Source organism: Drosophila sechellia, chromosome X, assembly GCF_004382195.2.
Source record: "Drosophila sechellia strain sech25 chromosome X, ASM438219v1, whole genome shotgun sequence".
Lineage (NCBI taxonomy): Eukaryota > Metazoa > Arthropoda > Insecta > Diptera > Drosophilidae > Drosophila > Drosophila sechellia.
In genome coordinates this window covers 16,698,543-16,714,575 of record NC_045954.1, presented here as the reverse complement: position 1 = coordinate 16,714,575, position 16,033 = coordinate 16,698,543, and the positions used below count along the sequence as shown (strand labels likewise).

Below are 16,033 nucleotides of genomic sequence, written 5' to 3'. Positions count from 1 at the left end.
CAGAAAGTATTTTTGGATTTGCAGTTATTTTTGTTAGTTTTTAACTATGAATGAAACCACAAGATCGAACATTTTCGCATTTAAGTTTATTCATTAATTAATAATTACACGGGTTAAATCAAAAAAACAGAACAAAGAATGTAAGCTAAAAGTTCTAAAATATTTTCGAAATCGGGAATGTGTTTAGATATATGCATATTTGTATGTCTGGAGCGTATAACTTTTCACACAAATGTAAAATGTAAATGTTTAAAAAATATTTATGTCCAAATTGTATATGCTTTTCCGCCTAACTCCATCTCTTTCTCTTTCGTTTTCTGTCTCCCTTCGATTCACACCTTCGTTGTTTCGCTTTTGCTTAGAATTAGGTTATTTTTTATAAAAAATATATGTGTATATATATATATATCGATTTTTAACATTAGCTCTTAGCGTATATATGTATATATTCGAACAATGTTTTATGGGCTGGCTAAAAAAAATCAAACACACACGCACACAAATCAATATTGACAAGAAGAGAGAGAGCAAAATGCTGAAATACTCGGATATATATATATATAAAAATGTGGTTCTCGGGCAGATAAATGCTATATCGTTTCTCCATCCGTATCGGTTGCAGGATGCGATTTAAGTTTCGATTTCGAGGCTTGTGAAAGGCACATTGCGTTCTCTTCCGGAACGTTAGTGGGCACGGAGTGGACATGGAGTGTGGTCGAGCCGTGCAGCTAAAATATGGATGTGCGGAGCTTAAATGACTTTACAACGTTTCGAGGGAAACTCCGGGGATTTAAGTACAGCTGCCAAACTGAATGTTAATACTAGAATTTAATAGATGGATGCCCACGGGCCGGGGTCCGTTGTCTGTGGGAATGATTGCTTTCATCGAGCAGCCGGATCGTCTGGTTTGTCCTGTCAGCGTGCGCTCTGGCATCCAACTACGGATGGTGTCGCGCATTGCGCATCAGCGGAACCAGCAGCGACGGCGGTCCCGCCTGGCGCAGGAAGGGATGGGCCAGCAGCTCGGCGGCGGTGGCACGCTGTGCCGGATCCCGCACTAGCATCCGGTCGAGGAAGGATTGCAGGCGCGGCGAGACCTTGTGGGCGTTCTTCAGATTCGGCGGCTGCATGTCACGGATGCGGCGCATCGCCTGCAGCGGCGGTTCGTTGAAGAAGGGCGGCTCGCCGTCCACCATCTCGATGACCATGATGCCCAGCGACCAGATATCCACTTCCGGGCCGTACGGCAGGCGCGATATGACCTCCGGCGACATCCAGTACGGCGTGCCAACCAGACTCTTGCGCTTCGGCAGCTCCTGGGACACCTGGGCGCAGAATCCAAAGTCCGACAGCTTCACGCGACCATCGGCGGCCAGCAGAATCGAGTCCGACTTGATGTCGCGATGGATGACGCCCTGTTTATGGTTTATCGCCATCGGCAGCACCGTCGGAAGAGACAGAGAGAAGGGAAATTGGTTAAAAGCGTTCACAGTTTGCGGTTTTCCCCCAACCAACGCCCTTTCTCCCGCAGACAGACACTTATCGCATTACACGAGCCAACGTGGGACAGAAATGCACAAAAGAAACCAGCTCGACCCTGCAACGCCCAAAAAGAATTTCCTGCTCTTGGGAACACGCTGGTTTCCCTAACGTGGAAGTTAGCATAAACAGGTTGGGTTCTAGTTCTAATTTGATGTAAATGGATTACATCTAAAACACTAGGAATTCTTACAATTGTGAAATGTTGCGGCTTAAACAAGTTCATTGAATTAATATTAACATTATATGCTATTCTAATATTGAATACTAATTGGTTTTAAACATCTAACGTTGTATCTAAGGCAAAAATCATAAGAAGTTGGCTAACCTATCAATGAGTAATGAACTATAACTTCAAACTTCCCTCTCTATAAGCTACAATTAACTATCCATTCGCTTTGAGGTAGGGTATGCACGTGCGATTTCACCTGGCCATTTGGGGGTGCTACGCCACTCGGTGGCCCACTGTGCGGCCGACGACTTTTGTTGGTGACAACATTTAGAAATCGAAACCAAAGCCACGCGAAAGCGGAGGGCGAAGAAAGCGCCGCAAATGGCAAGGTACAAAGGCACAAAGAATCGCATGATGGCGAGTACTCTGTACACTGCTGCCCAGTTTGGCCAAGGGAATGGAAATGGGAATGGGAATGGGAACGGGAATGGGGCAGTGTCATGCTGGTCACGCACCTGTGAGTGCAAATAGGCCAAAGCCTTCAAGCATTGCTTGCAGACGGTGGCTATCTGCTCCTCGTCCATGCGCGAATGGGTGACAATATCGGTGAGGGCGCCGCCCTCGAGGTACTCCATCACCACCCACAGCTCATCGTTGACCAGAAAGCTGGAGTATGTCTCCACGATATTGGGATGATGGTAGTCCCGCATGATGACGACCTCGTTGAACAACAGCTCCCGTCGCTGCTGTTTGCGCAGATCCATCTTCTTCACGGCCACTTGGCGACCTGCACGGAATGAGAAAACCAAATGCCATTAAATCAATGGTTCAGCCAATAGTTAAAGCGAATGTTCTTGCCTGTGGATTTGTCCGTGGCAATGCATACGGTGCCCGTGGAGCCCTCGCCTATTTTGTTGAAGTGGTCGAGGTTCTCGCGCGGATCACCGGCGGAGACCACCATCTGCAGGGCGGCACGGAACTGTTCGTGGGTGAGGCGTTGGTCCTGCTTTGGCTGACCCGCCGCTCCTCCACTGGCGCCGCTCGCCTGCTGGGCAGCACTGCTCGCTCCCCCGCTGGAACTGGATGCCCTGGAAGCCGACTTGGCCAGGTGTTGGTGATGGTGCGGATGCGGATGTGCATGCGGATGCAGAGGATTTTGGTTCTGATCGCCACCCTGTTTGGCCTGCTGTTGCTGCTGCTGATGGTTTGTGGGATACATGGGAGGATAGCTGCCGCCGTTGTTGCCATTGTTCGTGTGCGAGTGATTGGATCGTGTGCCACTGGCCACCGAGCCCACGGGCGAAGTCTGCTGTTGCTGGGGCATGGAACCGCCGGATGGCGGGGCCAGATTGCTGCGATACTGCTGCAGGTTGGTTTGGTCCGTGCGTACGGCCAGTGGTCCTGTTGCTCCATTCGCGTGCGCATGCTGACTGTTATAGAGCAGGGAGGGATGGGCACCGGGTGGCTTAAAGCCACCGCTAGTAGCTCCACCTGCTCCCGGTGTTCCAGCTGCCGGTGGTCCCTCCTCCTCCGGCACCGATGGCGGCACATTGGCCACCCGTCGCACTCGCGGCGGACTGGAGCTCCGCAGCGAATTGGATCTGGCCACGTGAGAGGTCTTCGGCAGGACTATGCCGCCCGTCTCGGGTGGCATCATCATTCCGGGGCCATGGCTCATCATTGGGTGTGCGCCAGGTACCATGGGATTCATCGGTGCCATTGAGCCCATCATCATGGTGCTGCTGCTGTTGAGCGAGGTGGTGTCCGCCTTGTTGTTGTTGTGATGCGGACGCACAATGGTCTTCAGATCGAGAATTTCGGTGGGCGTAATCTCCGAGGGATCGACCAGTGGCAGCGGGCGGTTGGAGGACTTGAGTATCTGATTGTTGCCCACAATGGACGCCCATTGGAGGGGCAGGCCAACATATTTGTTCTCCCGCTTGTCGAAGCCCGTGTGCACACGATGCTCAAAATTGCTGGGCATCGAGATCAGCGGTTTCTTTTTCTTCTTCGAGAACATCTTCAGCGACTCGGATTTCCCGTGCTCCAAATTTCTGCCCTTTTACCGCCCTTTTCCACTCCACACCACTCCTTCCCTCTCGCTCTTGCTCTCTATTTTTAATTTGTAATTTTTTCCTTTTGTTGCGTCGCCCGACAATGGAAAATGCACAAACAACAAACGATGGCAACGGCAAATCCGACAGCAACAGCAACAACAACAGCAGCACACAACTTCTTCCCGATCTCACTCACACACACACATGCAGGGACATGGGCACGCACGCACACACACACGCATAGCAGCGGACGCGACTGGGAAACTGGGATTCAATTGGATTTGGATGGCCAAATCGAGATGCGCACAAGCGATACACCTTCACCACTGGCACCACTGGCAGCCACACATTGCACACATTATGGCGACAGCACGAGCACAAGCAATACGCTTAACAAAAAAATAATAAACCTAGGGAAATAATTGCCGATGCCAGAAATAGAGGTGGTGTTTATCGTGAGTATTAGTGCTGGAACGGCTATCGATGTCTATCGCAATGGCGGCAGTGTGACCGTTGCCGATGCATGGTGGGTTTGCCCGTGGTCAACTTTTCTTTTTTGAATTTCATATATTTGTAAAGTATTCGCGCTGAAAACAATTACTATTCAAAATAAAGTCAGTTTTTTTTTTGTAAAGAAATATACTTTCAAACACCAAATCTTCGATAGATAGTGATTTCATTGCAATTCCTGTTGAAAACCCAAGTAAACAGCACAATGTTTAAATTATCATACCGAATATATTTACTTATTTACATTATGATACCGTTTCTCTCTCAACATAAAGACTTCTGATTTCCATTTCTGTTCTCCACTTAAAAATGATCAATTTAAAATTAAAATAAAATATTAAATGTTCTTTATGTATTTATGTATATAAAAAACATGCATACAGTTATAACTTTTTCGGTTTTCCAGTTTGCCACCACATTCTCTCTAATCTTTTCATCTAATCTGTTATCTGTTAGCTATAGGTTTTGTTTCTTTACGTTGCTAGATAGTTGTTTTTCTTTAATTTGTTGGCTTTCCACCTTGGCTGCAGGTATTTCCCTCGTATGAATTGTGTGTGTGAATCTAAACGCTAAAATTAATAACAAAAACTAAAGACTTAATGCAATCGTTCGCCGGTCGCTCTTATCTGACTGCAATCATCATCTGCTCGACGCTTCGGCCAATAACTCGAATATACGTATACTACATTATATAGTAGTTGATTTTTTGCGCTATTAATTGGCCTCGCATCTCTGTTTGATTGCAGCATTACACGTTTCTTTACTATTTCGCAAAATAATTATTACATAATTATCGTTAAGGTATATTATATATTCAACAAAAATAACGTTAAAATATGTTCATTTTCGTTTTTTTGGTGCGACCAATTCTGCCGTAAATCCAACGAAGTGTTTGTATAATTTGTAATCATTGTAATCATCATAATCATCAATATGTGTAGTATGAGCGACATTCGCGTGGTCATCTCCCAATCATCGGAGAGCAGAGAAGGATGTGGAAAGAACCTATCCCTTAGCTTTTTAACAGCTATTCGAAAACTTCTTATTTTTTTTTCGATATGACGCTCCTTTGCCGCACTATCTTGAATTGGGTCCTTACTAGTACAGTTCGTTTTGTTGATGTATATACCGGTGAATGTCGTCCCTCCTGGTGATTGTCCTCCTGGTCGCCAAGAGGTGTTGGTGTTTCAGGAACGTCGCCGCCACTGGTTTTATGGCCTTCTCCTGCTGTATTCAGTTCCGCTGTTCTCCGCCATTTATTCCTGCTGAAGGGGACGACTGCATTGGTACTACCGTCCAGGCTGTGGCGGCGGCGTACGAAGCGGTATTTGTTCACAAATGGCGGCTGACGTGGCTGCATGTACATCCTCGATGATCCTTGAATATCTGGCTCCTGGTGATATTGGCTCTGGACCGAACCATTGAGCTCACTGTTATTGCCCCCGTCGTCTCCTGTGTCTTCGGCCCTCGATGCTTCTGCTTCTGCTACCGCTGATCCTGCTGCTCTCGGCAATGGCACCCGAAATCCTAATCCTAATCCGACGGCGGCCTCATTTGCTATCGTGATGGCCGACTGCGATGCCATTTCTACCGGGGCGGCAGACGGCGTGCGGGGGCACGGATTTTGCGGCGAGCCATTTGGGAACTCTGCGCCGAGTTGCCAGCGGCTGTCGGATTGAAGCTGCGGATTAACAATGGATTAGTATCATTATCATATTTGGTTGGCGATTTTCGAGACTCCCACTGGCGGTTGCTGCTGCTGCTGCTGCGTAGCGAGTTATGTGAACAATAAACATTAATTGAACAAATAATAAATAATGGATACGAAATGCTATGAACAAAACGAAACAATATGGCACACACAAAAAGACAAACAAACTATAGTAAAATATGACATTCGCAGGATATAGAAAATGCTACATATATCCTATTTACACAATGGTAAATAAAAACATTAATATTGTACAAATGCAGTTCGATTCCATGGGGGGAAGTGGATGCGTTTTAAACTTCGATTTAGTTTTCACTTGTGGCCAGTTTCCATATATGAAAATATGATTAAAATGATTGATTTATAATACTATTCATCATTCATTAGGTGCTTTTTTAATAAGCACAGCTCAAACCAGTTTTTTATGAACACAAATCGTATGTTAATGTAATCGAAAACATATAGTAAGTAATGATTTTAAGAATTTTGTCTCTTTAACCTTAAATTACGAATATATTTGTCTTTGGAAACCTTTTTAAATTAAATCACTTGATTTTAAAACATTGCAAATGTATAAAGCCCTTTTTAAGCTAATATACCGCATTATTTTGGACCAATTGATTTAAGCCTGATTTTCAAAATGCGGAAAACAGGACGGTAATCATGAACAGTCTGGTAAATGCCTATGCTATCCATGTGTAAATATGAAAGGTAGTAAGCTTTCTTCTCAACGAAAACAAAACAAATGGTATGCACAAAAAAACGAAAACCTTAAAAATAAATTTAAACAAATGCAATTATAATGCATTATAATGTGTGTGTTTGTGAGTGTGTGTGTGTTCTTCGATTGTGTTGGTAAAAGGATCAATTCAAAGTACGGAAAGAGGGCGACAGCAGCAAAAAGCGCGTAAACTGCTCTCTCTCTCTCTCTCTTCGGGCCGCTGTTACGTCTGTCTCGCTCGCATTTGTGGGTAGCAACCCTTCACCGTCGGATCGAAACATCCGTCTCTGTCTTACTTACGCAAATATATTGGCTGGCGCTGCGGAGGTCGCGCCAAATTGGTACGGTGCATTGGCATTCGGTGTGGACTGCAAGAAGAATATTTTTGGTTTGTTTTCCTTGGTAAGTTGGTTTTGTATTGCAAGTAAATTTTGTTGGGTGTTTTTTTTCTGGATTTACAGGACGGATCACGATGGTTGATGGTTAATAATATCTGCTTCTTCTACATACAGATTGCAATTTGGATGTTTGATGGGTATTTTTTGTTTCTTCTTGGTTATGTACAAATTGTATTTGGTTTGGATATTGCTACATATATGAAGAATGACAACTGATGTGCGTCTTTGAATGTGTGTGTGTGTGTGTGTGTGTGTGTAAGTGCATGCGTGTGAGGTTGGGGATGGTGGGCATACGTGAGAGCTTGTCAAATATTTACCGTTAACGCATGCTTTACTACACTGTAAACAATTGACACATACATACATACATATAACACATTGAAACAAATCTACTTTCGATTCTAATTGATAGGTATCATTTGACAAGCCCTGCGACACATGCGTTCTAAGGAAACTACTTACAACTACAGAAATACATTCAACTACAGCTAATTGAGCAAGATGAGACAAGCACGATATACATACATATGTAAATAATGGTTATAATGTGACTTTCATACACAGGGAGTGCCAAAGAAATTATGTACTAACGGCATTTTGGGGAATCCCTATACTCTACGATTTCAAAATCAAATGCATAATAAACTAACATGTTAGATTTTTACTATTTGTAATATAAGAAATGACACTACGTTATATACAATTGATTATGCGCGAATTTCTTTGGCATTCCCCGTTCTTCTTTATATTTATGCGTACATACGAAATGGCATAAAGTACTGGGTATTAGCAATCGAGTATCGTTAAAATCGAGTCGGCGAAACTCTCTGGATATCGACCACGACTTCGCATTACCTGCATCTGCGGCGGCCCGGGCGCAAATTTAAACATGGGCATACCGCCGTCGGATTGGTTGGTGGCACTGCCCATACCACCGAACTGGTTATTGGCCGCCGGTTGCGAACTACCGAATTGGAAGATGCGCGGATGCGACTGCTTTTGTCGAATTCATTTGCAGATCCATTCAGTACATTTTTATGTTCATTTTGCCGGGTAGTTCATTTTCATGTTCATTTTACCGGGTAGTTCATTTTCATGTTCATTTTGCGGAAGGATTGGTAATTATAATAATAGGTAGTAGTAGGATGGTAGTAAAGTTGATTCGTGCCCGTGCCCACAGAGTTTTCGGTTTTTTTTTTTTTTAAGTACATAGAGCGTACATTACAGATTTACGGAAGTTGCGTAGTTAAGGAGTGTATACATTAAGTTACATGGTATACGACAATATTATTCAACAGTAACAACACGCACGACCGTTTTTGTGTAGAAAGGGTTGTGGAAAAAGATAAAAAAGAAAATGAGAGAAGAATACAAATAAATATATATATATAGAGATATTGTATGTATATATGTAGTATAAAAGTTAGAAGGTAGGTAAAATCAATACGACAAGTGAGTAGCTCTAAATTAATATACAATGTCGGCCAGGTAGGTTATATATTAGGAGGAACGATCGATTTTTGAGCGCATTGTTATCATTTCTATAACGTGGGCATGCAAGTCGGAAAACTAAAAGGAAATATGACGGACAGCTACGACTACAAACAATCGCAAACACATTTGCATGGATGAAACTGGGTGAGTGAGTGTGTGGTGTGATCGATCTACTTCATCATCACATCAGGCGCTCAGCTCCCATCGATCACCTTGTGCTTGTATTGCGAATACTATATAAGTTGATCAGGTGGATATGGTGGGCTGGTGGTTTGGTGATCTACTGGGAGTTGGGTGGAAATCGTATACTTACATCGCAATCGGTGAGATTAGTTGCCGCCGTATTGGCCGAGAAATTGAAGGCTGGCGCAGGAGCAGTCGAGCTCGCCGCCGAGCCGGTGAAGTTGAACGCTGGTTTGGCCAGCGGCTCATTGGTGCTGCTTCCGAATTTATATGGAGCACTTGAGGCCTGCAATATGCAAAAATGCGGATTGGATAAATGCAGAATTGAATTCGTATAAGTGTACTTACAGCTGGCGTGGCTGCAGTGGCTCCGCCAAAGTTAAATGCTCCTGGTAACGCTGTGCCCGCCAACGGAGCAGCTGCAGCAGGTGCTCCAAATCCTGCGCTTGTGATGGTACTCCCGCTGCCGAAGACAGGGGCGGCCGCAGCAACTGGCGTGGGATTGCCAAAAAAGTTGGCCAATGGAGCAGCGGCTGTTGCCGCTGGTGTTGTGGCTACAGGAGCTCCTACTCCCACTAGAGAGTTGCCCACATTGCCGAATATCCCAGTAAGCGGTCCATTGCCGCCCGCCGCCTGCGTGGTTGCGGCAGTGGTCGCCGCTGATCCGAATGGTAGACTAGTGGTGCTGGTTGTGTTGTTACTGCTACTGGATGGTCCAAACATGGAGCTGCTTCCAAATATCGGAGTCGCCATCTTGGAGGCCGAAGACGAAGGAACCGCCGCACTGCCGACCGCAACGCTGTTGCTCTTTGCCGCATCTCCATTGCTCGACCAGCCGAAGCTGGGCGTTGTAGTCGTTCCCGAAACGGAAGGAGCACCAAAGGTGAATGGCTTGGTCGCGCTGCTGGTGGTCATGTCCGTTTTATTTTCACCCCAATTGCCAAAGAGCTGAGGGGTCGAGGTGGTCGCAAAGCTGGATGCAATGGCGTTGGCGGTGGTGGTGGTGGCACTCACGCTGGTGTTTGCAGTGGTGCTTGTTGCTGGTGCCCCGAAGATGGAGCTCACGCTAGAGTTGGTTGGCGTTGCTGGCGCAGCCGCTGTTGGCTGGCCAAAGAAGAAGGTTCCAGTGTTCTGTGTGGTCGCTGGCTTTGACTGACTTCCAAAGGTTAAGCCGGCAGCTGGAGCTGGTGTCGAGGTGGCTGCTGACGGAGCTGGAGCAGATGCCGGTGTGAAAGCAAAGACTTTCGTAGAGGTTGTCGTCGTTGCTACGGTGCCGGAGGAAACACCAAAACCCATGGTTGTCGCCTTGGCCACTGGCTGCTGGCTGCTACTGGTGCTGCTCACGGCACTGCCAGCTCCGGAAAAGCTGAACATGGGCTTGACAGCCGCGGGATTCACACTGGTGCTGGCCGTCGAACTGGAAACTGCAGAGGACGATGATGGAGCGTCAAATCTGAAGCCACCCAAAGCAGGAGCGTTGCTGGTGGTGCTGATTGTGGTGGTGATTGAGCTGGAGGCCGTGGTTGCGGTAGTCGGTGCCTTGAATACAAACTGGAGTGGTGCTGCAGCTGCAGCTGGAGCTGTTGCTTCTGAGCTGGATGTGGCAGTCGTTTCCTTGATGTCTGTCCCAAAAGTCACCGTCTTGGGCTCTTCCACTTTGCTCACGCCAAACGAAAAGGTCTTCGGGGCCTCCGTCTTCTTGCTGTCCGCCACATCCTTACCCTGATTGCTTTGACCGAAACCGAAGCTAAATTGAGCGGAAGTTGGTGCTGGAGTGGTCGTCGTTTCCACAGATGGCTTGACAACCTCCTTTACATGAGAAAATCCAAAACGAAATTTGGGTACCGAACTGGCTGCGGAGTTGGTCGTTGCTGCGGCAGGGTTCAATGCTTCCGGCATCATCTGCTCACAGCAGATACACGTCTTCCGCGACATATCATTCTTTGCCAGGCATGCTTCGCATTCCCAAGTTGCTGATTTTTGGGCTGCCACCAGCTGCTGAAATCCCGTATCCGGCTTGGGGGGCACCTTACTTGTTGATAATGTTTTGGAGCTTTCGCTCGTGGAGCTAATGCTGACGATAGATCCCGAACCAACTGACCCAAAGGTTGAGGCTGACCCAGAGGATGATCTAGATGAGGATCTGGATAAAGTTCCGGAGAACAAGGGGAAAGAGCTCATGGATGAACTTGGTGCGGACTCGTTGTTGTTGCTACTCGCCCTTGAGTTTGGCGTTTGACAGGCAATGCATTCCGCAACACTCGATTTGTTCATCACCAGGCACGTCTGGCACTCCCACATGTTTGCCTTTTTCATGAAGGACATATCAAAACCGGATCCGGCTGACAAATTATTGTTCATCGACGGGAGGCTGTTCGCTATTGGAGTCGAAGTCTTTCGCGGAGTTTCGCAGGCAATGCATTTGCTGGCTTCAGCCTTATTGGACAGCATGCAGGCATCGCACTCCCAGGCAGTCGTTGATTTCTTGAAGCGATCCCCAAAGCTGTCCGTAATCATAGAGGGAGTCGCAACAGCTATATTAGATGTTGCAGGGAGAGCGATAATTGGGCCTGGTTTGGCCGACTCACAGGCCACACACTTGCTAACCTCGACTTTGTTGCGCACCAGACACACGGAGCACTCCCACTCGTTGCTTTTCGCATTTGTAATCAACGGTGAGAAGTTGTTGACCTTTGGTGCAACAGTTTTCCTTGGAGTCTCGCAGGCAATGCATTTGCTGGCTTCAGCCTTATTGGACAGCATGCAGGCATCGCACTCCCAGTCAGTCGTTGATTTCTTGAAGCGATCCCCAAAACCACCGAAACTTTGTGTCTCAATAGCTGCCGTAGGTGGTGCTGATGGTGCTTGGGCAGTAGCCGCAGATGCTACCGGCTTGGCCGTCTCACAGGCCACACACTTGTTGACCTCGGGCTTGTTCCGCACCATACACGTATCACACTCCCACTCCTTGGATGACGGTGTTCCGTTTATGGTTGGCTGCGACTGCTCGTTCGTTGTACGCAAATCATCCAGTGATGCCGGTGACGGGAAGGTGAAATTGCGATTGATCTTCGTCTTGAGGATGCAGTTCTCCCTAAAGTTCGACAAAGGTATGGGTTCCGAGAAAGTGAATGTGCGTCTAGTTGGTTCACTGATTGCAGGAACGTTTCCATTGGCAGCGAAGTTAACAATTGGTGCCGCAGGCTGGGGATTAGCCAGGAAGTTTGGCATCTGCTTGGAGTTTGTAGTAGAGAGGTTGCTGCTGATACTTTTGCTACTTGGGATTGGGTCGGTGGTAGATGGCTTTGATACCACTGGCACCGTGGGTTTGATTATCAAATCAAACTTTGGCGCGCTTGCCATTTCCGGAAAGCTGATCTGTGGCAACTCCAGGGGCGGGGGTGCTTCCTCTTCCGCCGTGCGTGGCTCCTTGTTGCGCGTCTGGTGCGAAAGACGCGAACGCATCTTGTTTGTGTGGTGAGTATGGTTAGACGACTGGTCTATCGGAGCAACATATGGGGCAGCTTGCTTGGGCTTTTCCTCGTTATTTTCCCCACCAGCACGAACGTTCCGGCTGTGAACCACATCTCGAGAGTTCTGTGTAACGCGGTGCAGGCGACGGCGTTCCAGAAGCTGCTGCATCGTCGGCACCAGCAGTTTGTTGGAGCGCAGTTCCGCCAACTCGTTGATGTGATTGGGCACCGGAGCATTGCTGCTGGCACTTGTGGAACGTAGATACGGGGTGGCTGGCGTACCCAGGCGCTGCTGGCGACTGGTTTGATGCTCCTTGATGCTGCTGCCCATGCGCTTGGCATCGATCAATGGCGTGGAGTAGCTTTCCAGCAGGTTGAGGATGCGCATCGTGGTGTTCGACAGCCCGGTACCGGGTTTCTTACTGCCACATTGGCCCACAGATGTCGCCGCAAGATTGCCGGAGTCTGAAGGTCGCATGTCTACCGCTTTTATACCGTATCCAATACCACCAGTCATGGAAGCATGCAGCGGATGCGCCGGTGAGCTGCCGGCAGAATTGAGTCCCATTATTGAGGATGCGGCGGATGAGCTCAGATTGCTGCGACTGAAGAGGCGATTGTTACCGGAATAGCCGCCAAAGGTGGTGCGTCCCTGGTAAAAGGGCGAGCTAGAGGCAGATGCAGAGCCTGAATTAGAGGCACTGCCACTCAGCAAACGACTGTCGCTCAGTGCCGACGTACTGCCGTATATGGACGCATTGAAGCGACGTCGTTGGGTCAGGGAGTTCAGCGACCACGTAGAATTCCGATGCGATTGCTGTGCGGCGGCGTTGCTCCTGTTAAATATTGACTTCGAGCTCTGAAGATTTCCGTAAAATTCTAAATTGCTGTTGCTGCTGTAATGCGACCGGCGCAGTCCTTCGTGCCCTTCGCCATTGTCGTGGCATTCGTTCAAATCGCTCTCGGACTGAGAATCGCCGCCACCTCCTGCGGCTGCAGACAGTTCACTTCGTCTTGTTTTTGTCTTAATGACATTGTTGTTATTATTATTATTATTGTTGCTAGTGTTGTTGTTGGTCCTGCTTATTCCCAGCAAATGATTGAGGTGTTCTTCCGAACTCATGGCCGGACCAGTCTCCGTCTCATCCATTGTAAGATCGCGTCGATGGGTTCGCTTGCCTATGAGCGGTGGTCGCTTGTGGTTAGGAAGGCTGGAGAGGCTGTTGTTGTAGCTGGTAGCGGTGCTGCTTCCTCCGAAAGGTATGTTCAGTGAACGGCGGATGCTAAAATGATTAAAATTATTGCCATTTTAGATATTCTAAGGGTTCTACTTTTTCGTTTCGGTAATAGCATGTTTTTTCAACGCCCAATAAGCTCTAAGGTTGATATCTTTTTGAAATCGATATTGGCATACGAGTCAATAGGATACTGCATACTGCAGTAACATACCTGTGTGGCAGATCCCCAGTGCTTCCCTCGGCGGCTTCGTTGCCCGTAAAAAAGTTGTACGCGGGTTCGCGCTGCCGTTGATTACCATACAAATTGAGGTGGTTGCGCCGATGTGGAGCCAACTGGCTGACGCTCTTGTACATCTGCGAGCTGGAGGAGCTGGAGGAACTGGTGGCAGCCGCGAGCGGAGCAGCAGGCGTGGATGACAATAGGGGCAGACGACGCATGTTGGGCAAATTGACGGGGGTCTCCAGCTGAAAGGGATTCAAGATTAGTTGGGAAATGTAGGCAGGATTGAAGATGTGATCTACCTCCAGGCGTCGACGCTTGGTCTGCACGCGGGCGGACTGTTGGAGATTCTCCTGCTCTTCATCGTCATCCTCCTCATCGCCTTCCTCGTCGTCCTCTTCCAGTTCATCCTCCTCGGCCTCATCCTCATCACAGCCGGCAGCTGTAACAGCCCCGGCTCGCTTGCGCAGCAGGAACACATTGTACTCGCTCCGACGCGTCTGCTCATCCTCGGCGGCTAGGTCGTGCTCGGCTATATTGTCGGCCAGGGCAACCTCCTCGTAGTTCAGGCCCTTGGCATCGGAGCCGTCATCAAGATCGTCGGCTGCATCGGCATCCGCTTCGGCTAGCATTATCCGACGGCGTCCACGTTTCCGCTTGGTAGTTGAGCGTCCATTGGACTGGCGTGGCTGTGACTGGCGGAGATTAGCTGGGGAGGATAAGGCATCGTTCCCATCTTTGGACGAGGGCGAAAACCAACCGCTCAAGGAGGCAGGCAGAATGCTGGACACGCGCCTCTTCATCTTGCCCATGATGGACTGCAATTGTAATTGCATGGAAGTTGGCTATTTGATGGGAACCAAGTTATCGCCGACTGTACTTACGTTGTTGCTGTCAGCCTCCCGTTGGGCTCCCGCCGAGGATTCATCCTCCTCCTCCTCCTCCTCGCTTTCTTCAGGCAGTTCCTTGAGCGGCGTCAGCGGATGCTTTTTGGCCAATTCGGCTTGCGAGGATTCCCATTGCTCCTGTGCATCCTCCATTATGCCGCTTTAGATTTAGACTCACCTTTTTAGCCGGCGAAGCAACGGCACAAAAGAGAGATGAAAAACTCGAAAAAGCAGCGTTTCCGCACACACAACAAAAAAACGTAAGTAAAAAAAAACCAAAAAAAAAAAGCACACACTGTTGAAATTCCTGCGAGCGAGTTTGTATGTGTAGGTGCGGATAATGTTCGCTCACTCGCTTCGTTCTCACTCTCTATCCTGCCTTCTCTCTCTGTCTGTGCGTATGTAAAGGTGTGAGTGCGCTTACGCACGCCGTCGTGGTTTTTTTTTTTTGTTCGCGTTTCGCCGAGGTTTTACACACGCGGCGATATTTTTAAATAATATTCTGTTTGGCGCCACAAACTGGCCGCGTTTGATCAGGATTTGGCTTCTTGGCCACCAATGAAGAGCAAATTCTGGGCACAAGCACTGCAAAATTAGAGGCGGGAAAAAGGATTGAATACCGAATTCGGGCGAAGCGCTCGAGTTTCTTGCTTTTGGGTTTGCCCTTACCGCTTTTCAGCATGCCGCCCGTTTTCTTCAATATTTGTTCTATTTTTCAGGTCTGCCGGATAAATTTGATATATATTTGAAATATTTTCACCTTCCTTTTGTCTTTGTGCTTCTTCCGCACACACTGCTTTCGCAATTCTTCGTTCCTCTTCTTCACGCTCTGCTCACACACACACGCGCGCAGCGATTCGGTACGAATTTTGGCGTTTTACCGCCGCGAAATCTACACTTTTGATTGCAATTTAACATTTGCCGCTGGTCGCATTCCGGTTTTCGTTTGTTGCACGAGCACAACGCACCGTCGATGTGCAAGAAACAGAATTTCAAAAGAGCACGATTTGATTTGGGAAAAAACGCGTGTGTGGCCACAAAGTAGAGATGGAACCAAAATCGATGTTTGCCAGATACTATCGGTGTGTCGGACAGCGTGTGCTAATCGATACATTGCTAGCAGCTATCGATTATATGCACGGTTATTTTTAAATGGTGATGAGCTGCCATACGATTTTATAACTCAACAACCGGCATTTCTTAGCATATACTTTATCCCATTTGACAGACAAGCTTTATAACGTATGTAACCATTTGCTTGTTTTGTCATTTGATTACTAAGAAATTGCAGTGATTAAAATGAATTCTCGTATTGAGATTTATTGAGGTATTTATTTCGCTTTGTGATAATGCTAAAGCTTAAATACTCTCCTAATGTTAATCGATAGTTGTCCTAAAAAATATTTCCAGCGAGTCAAAGTGCAGCGAGT

General features: G+C 47.6%; 2 protein-coding genes across 4 annotated transcripts; both read right to left on the bottom strand.

Annotated features, from left to right (window-relative positions):
- Positions 1–67: 67 nt before the first annotated feature.
- On the bottom strand, positions 68–4,232 carry LOC6617959 (serine/threonine-protein kinase PAK mbt). The gene is made up of 3 exons (XM_002042231.2): positions 2,570–4,232; positions 2,227–2,498; positions 68–1,415 (listed from the first exon to the last, which is right to left on the bottom strand). Exons 1-3 carry the CDS (start codon positions 3,729–3,731, stop codon positions 939–941), a joined length of 1,911 nt encoding a protein of 636 aa, XP_002042267.1. The 5' UTR covers positions 3,732–4,232; the 3' UTR covers positions 68–938.
- A 254-nt stretch (positions 4,233–4,486) lies between these two features.
- LOC6617958 (nuclear pore complex protein Nup153) lies at positions 4,487–15,662 on the bottom strand. 3 transcript variants are annotated; one of them, XM_032724185.1, is made up of 9 exons: positions 15,273–15,662; positions 14,601–15,188; positions 14,019–14,534; positions 13,708–13,961; positions 9,134–13,541; positions 8,916–9,071; positions 7,964–8,101; positions 7,011–7,078; positions 5,767–5,959 (listed from the first exon to the last, which is right to left on the bottom strand). In XM_032724185.1, the coding sequence occupies exons 2-9, from the start codon at positions 14,754–14,756 to the stop codon at positions 5,866–5,868; spliced, it is 5,790 nt and encodes a 1,929-aa protein (XP_032580076.1). In that variant the 5' UTR covers positions 14,757–15,188; positions 15,273–15,662; the 3' UTR covers positions 5,767–5,865. The 3 variants fall into 3 exon arrangements, with proteins under 3 accessions (XP_032580075.1, XP_032580076.1, XP_032580077.1); XM_032724184.1 differs by lacking the exon at positions 7,011–7,078 and having other exon boundaries at positions 4,487–5,959; positions 15,273–15,661; XM_032724186.1 differs by lacking the exon at positions 7,964–8,101.
- Between the last annotated feature and the right edge of the window lie 371 nt (positions 15,663–16,033).

What these genes read in the sequence shown, in the direction of transcription:
- LOC6617959 (XM_002042231.2), bottom strand. Translation starts at nt 3,731, where the DNA reads ATGTTCTCGAAGAAGAAAAAGAAACCGCTGATCTCGATGCCCAGCAAT. An exon ending in TGCCACGGACAAATCCACAG is followed by an intron (nt 2,499 to 2,569) that starts GCAAGAACATTC and finishes CATTCCGTGCAG; the next exon opens with GTCGCCAAGTGGCCGTGAAG. An exon ending in TGGCCTATTTGCACTCACAG is followed by an intron (nt 1,416 to 2,226) that starts GTGCGTGACCAG and finishes AACCATAAACAG; the next exon opens with GGCGTCATCCATCGCGACAT.
- LOC6617958 (XM_032724184.1), bottom strand. Translation starts at nt 14,756, where the DNA reads ATGGAGGATGCACAGGAGCAATGGGAATCCTCGCAAGCCGAATTGGCC. An exon ending in ACTGGGGATCTGCCACACAG is followed by an intron (nt 13,542 to 13,707) that starts GTATGTTACTGC and finishes TAATCATTTTAG; the next exon opens with CATCCGCCGTTCACTGAACA. An exon ending in CCACTGCAGCCACGCCAGCT is followed by an intron (nt 9,072 to 9,133) that starts GTAAGTACACTT and finishes TGCATATTGCAG; the next exon opens with GCCTCAAGTGCTCCATATAA.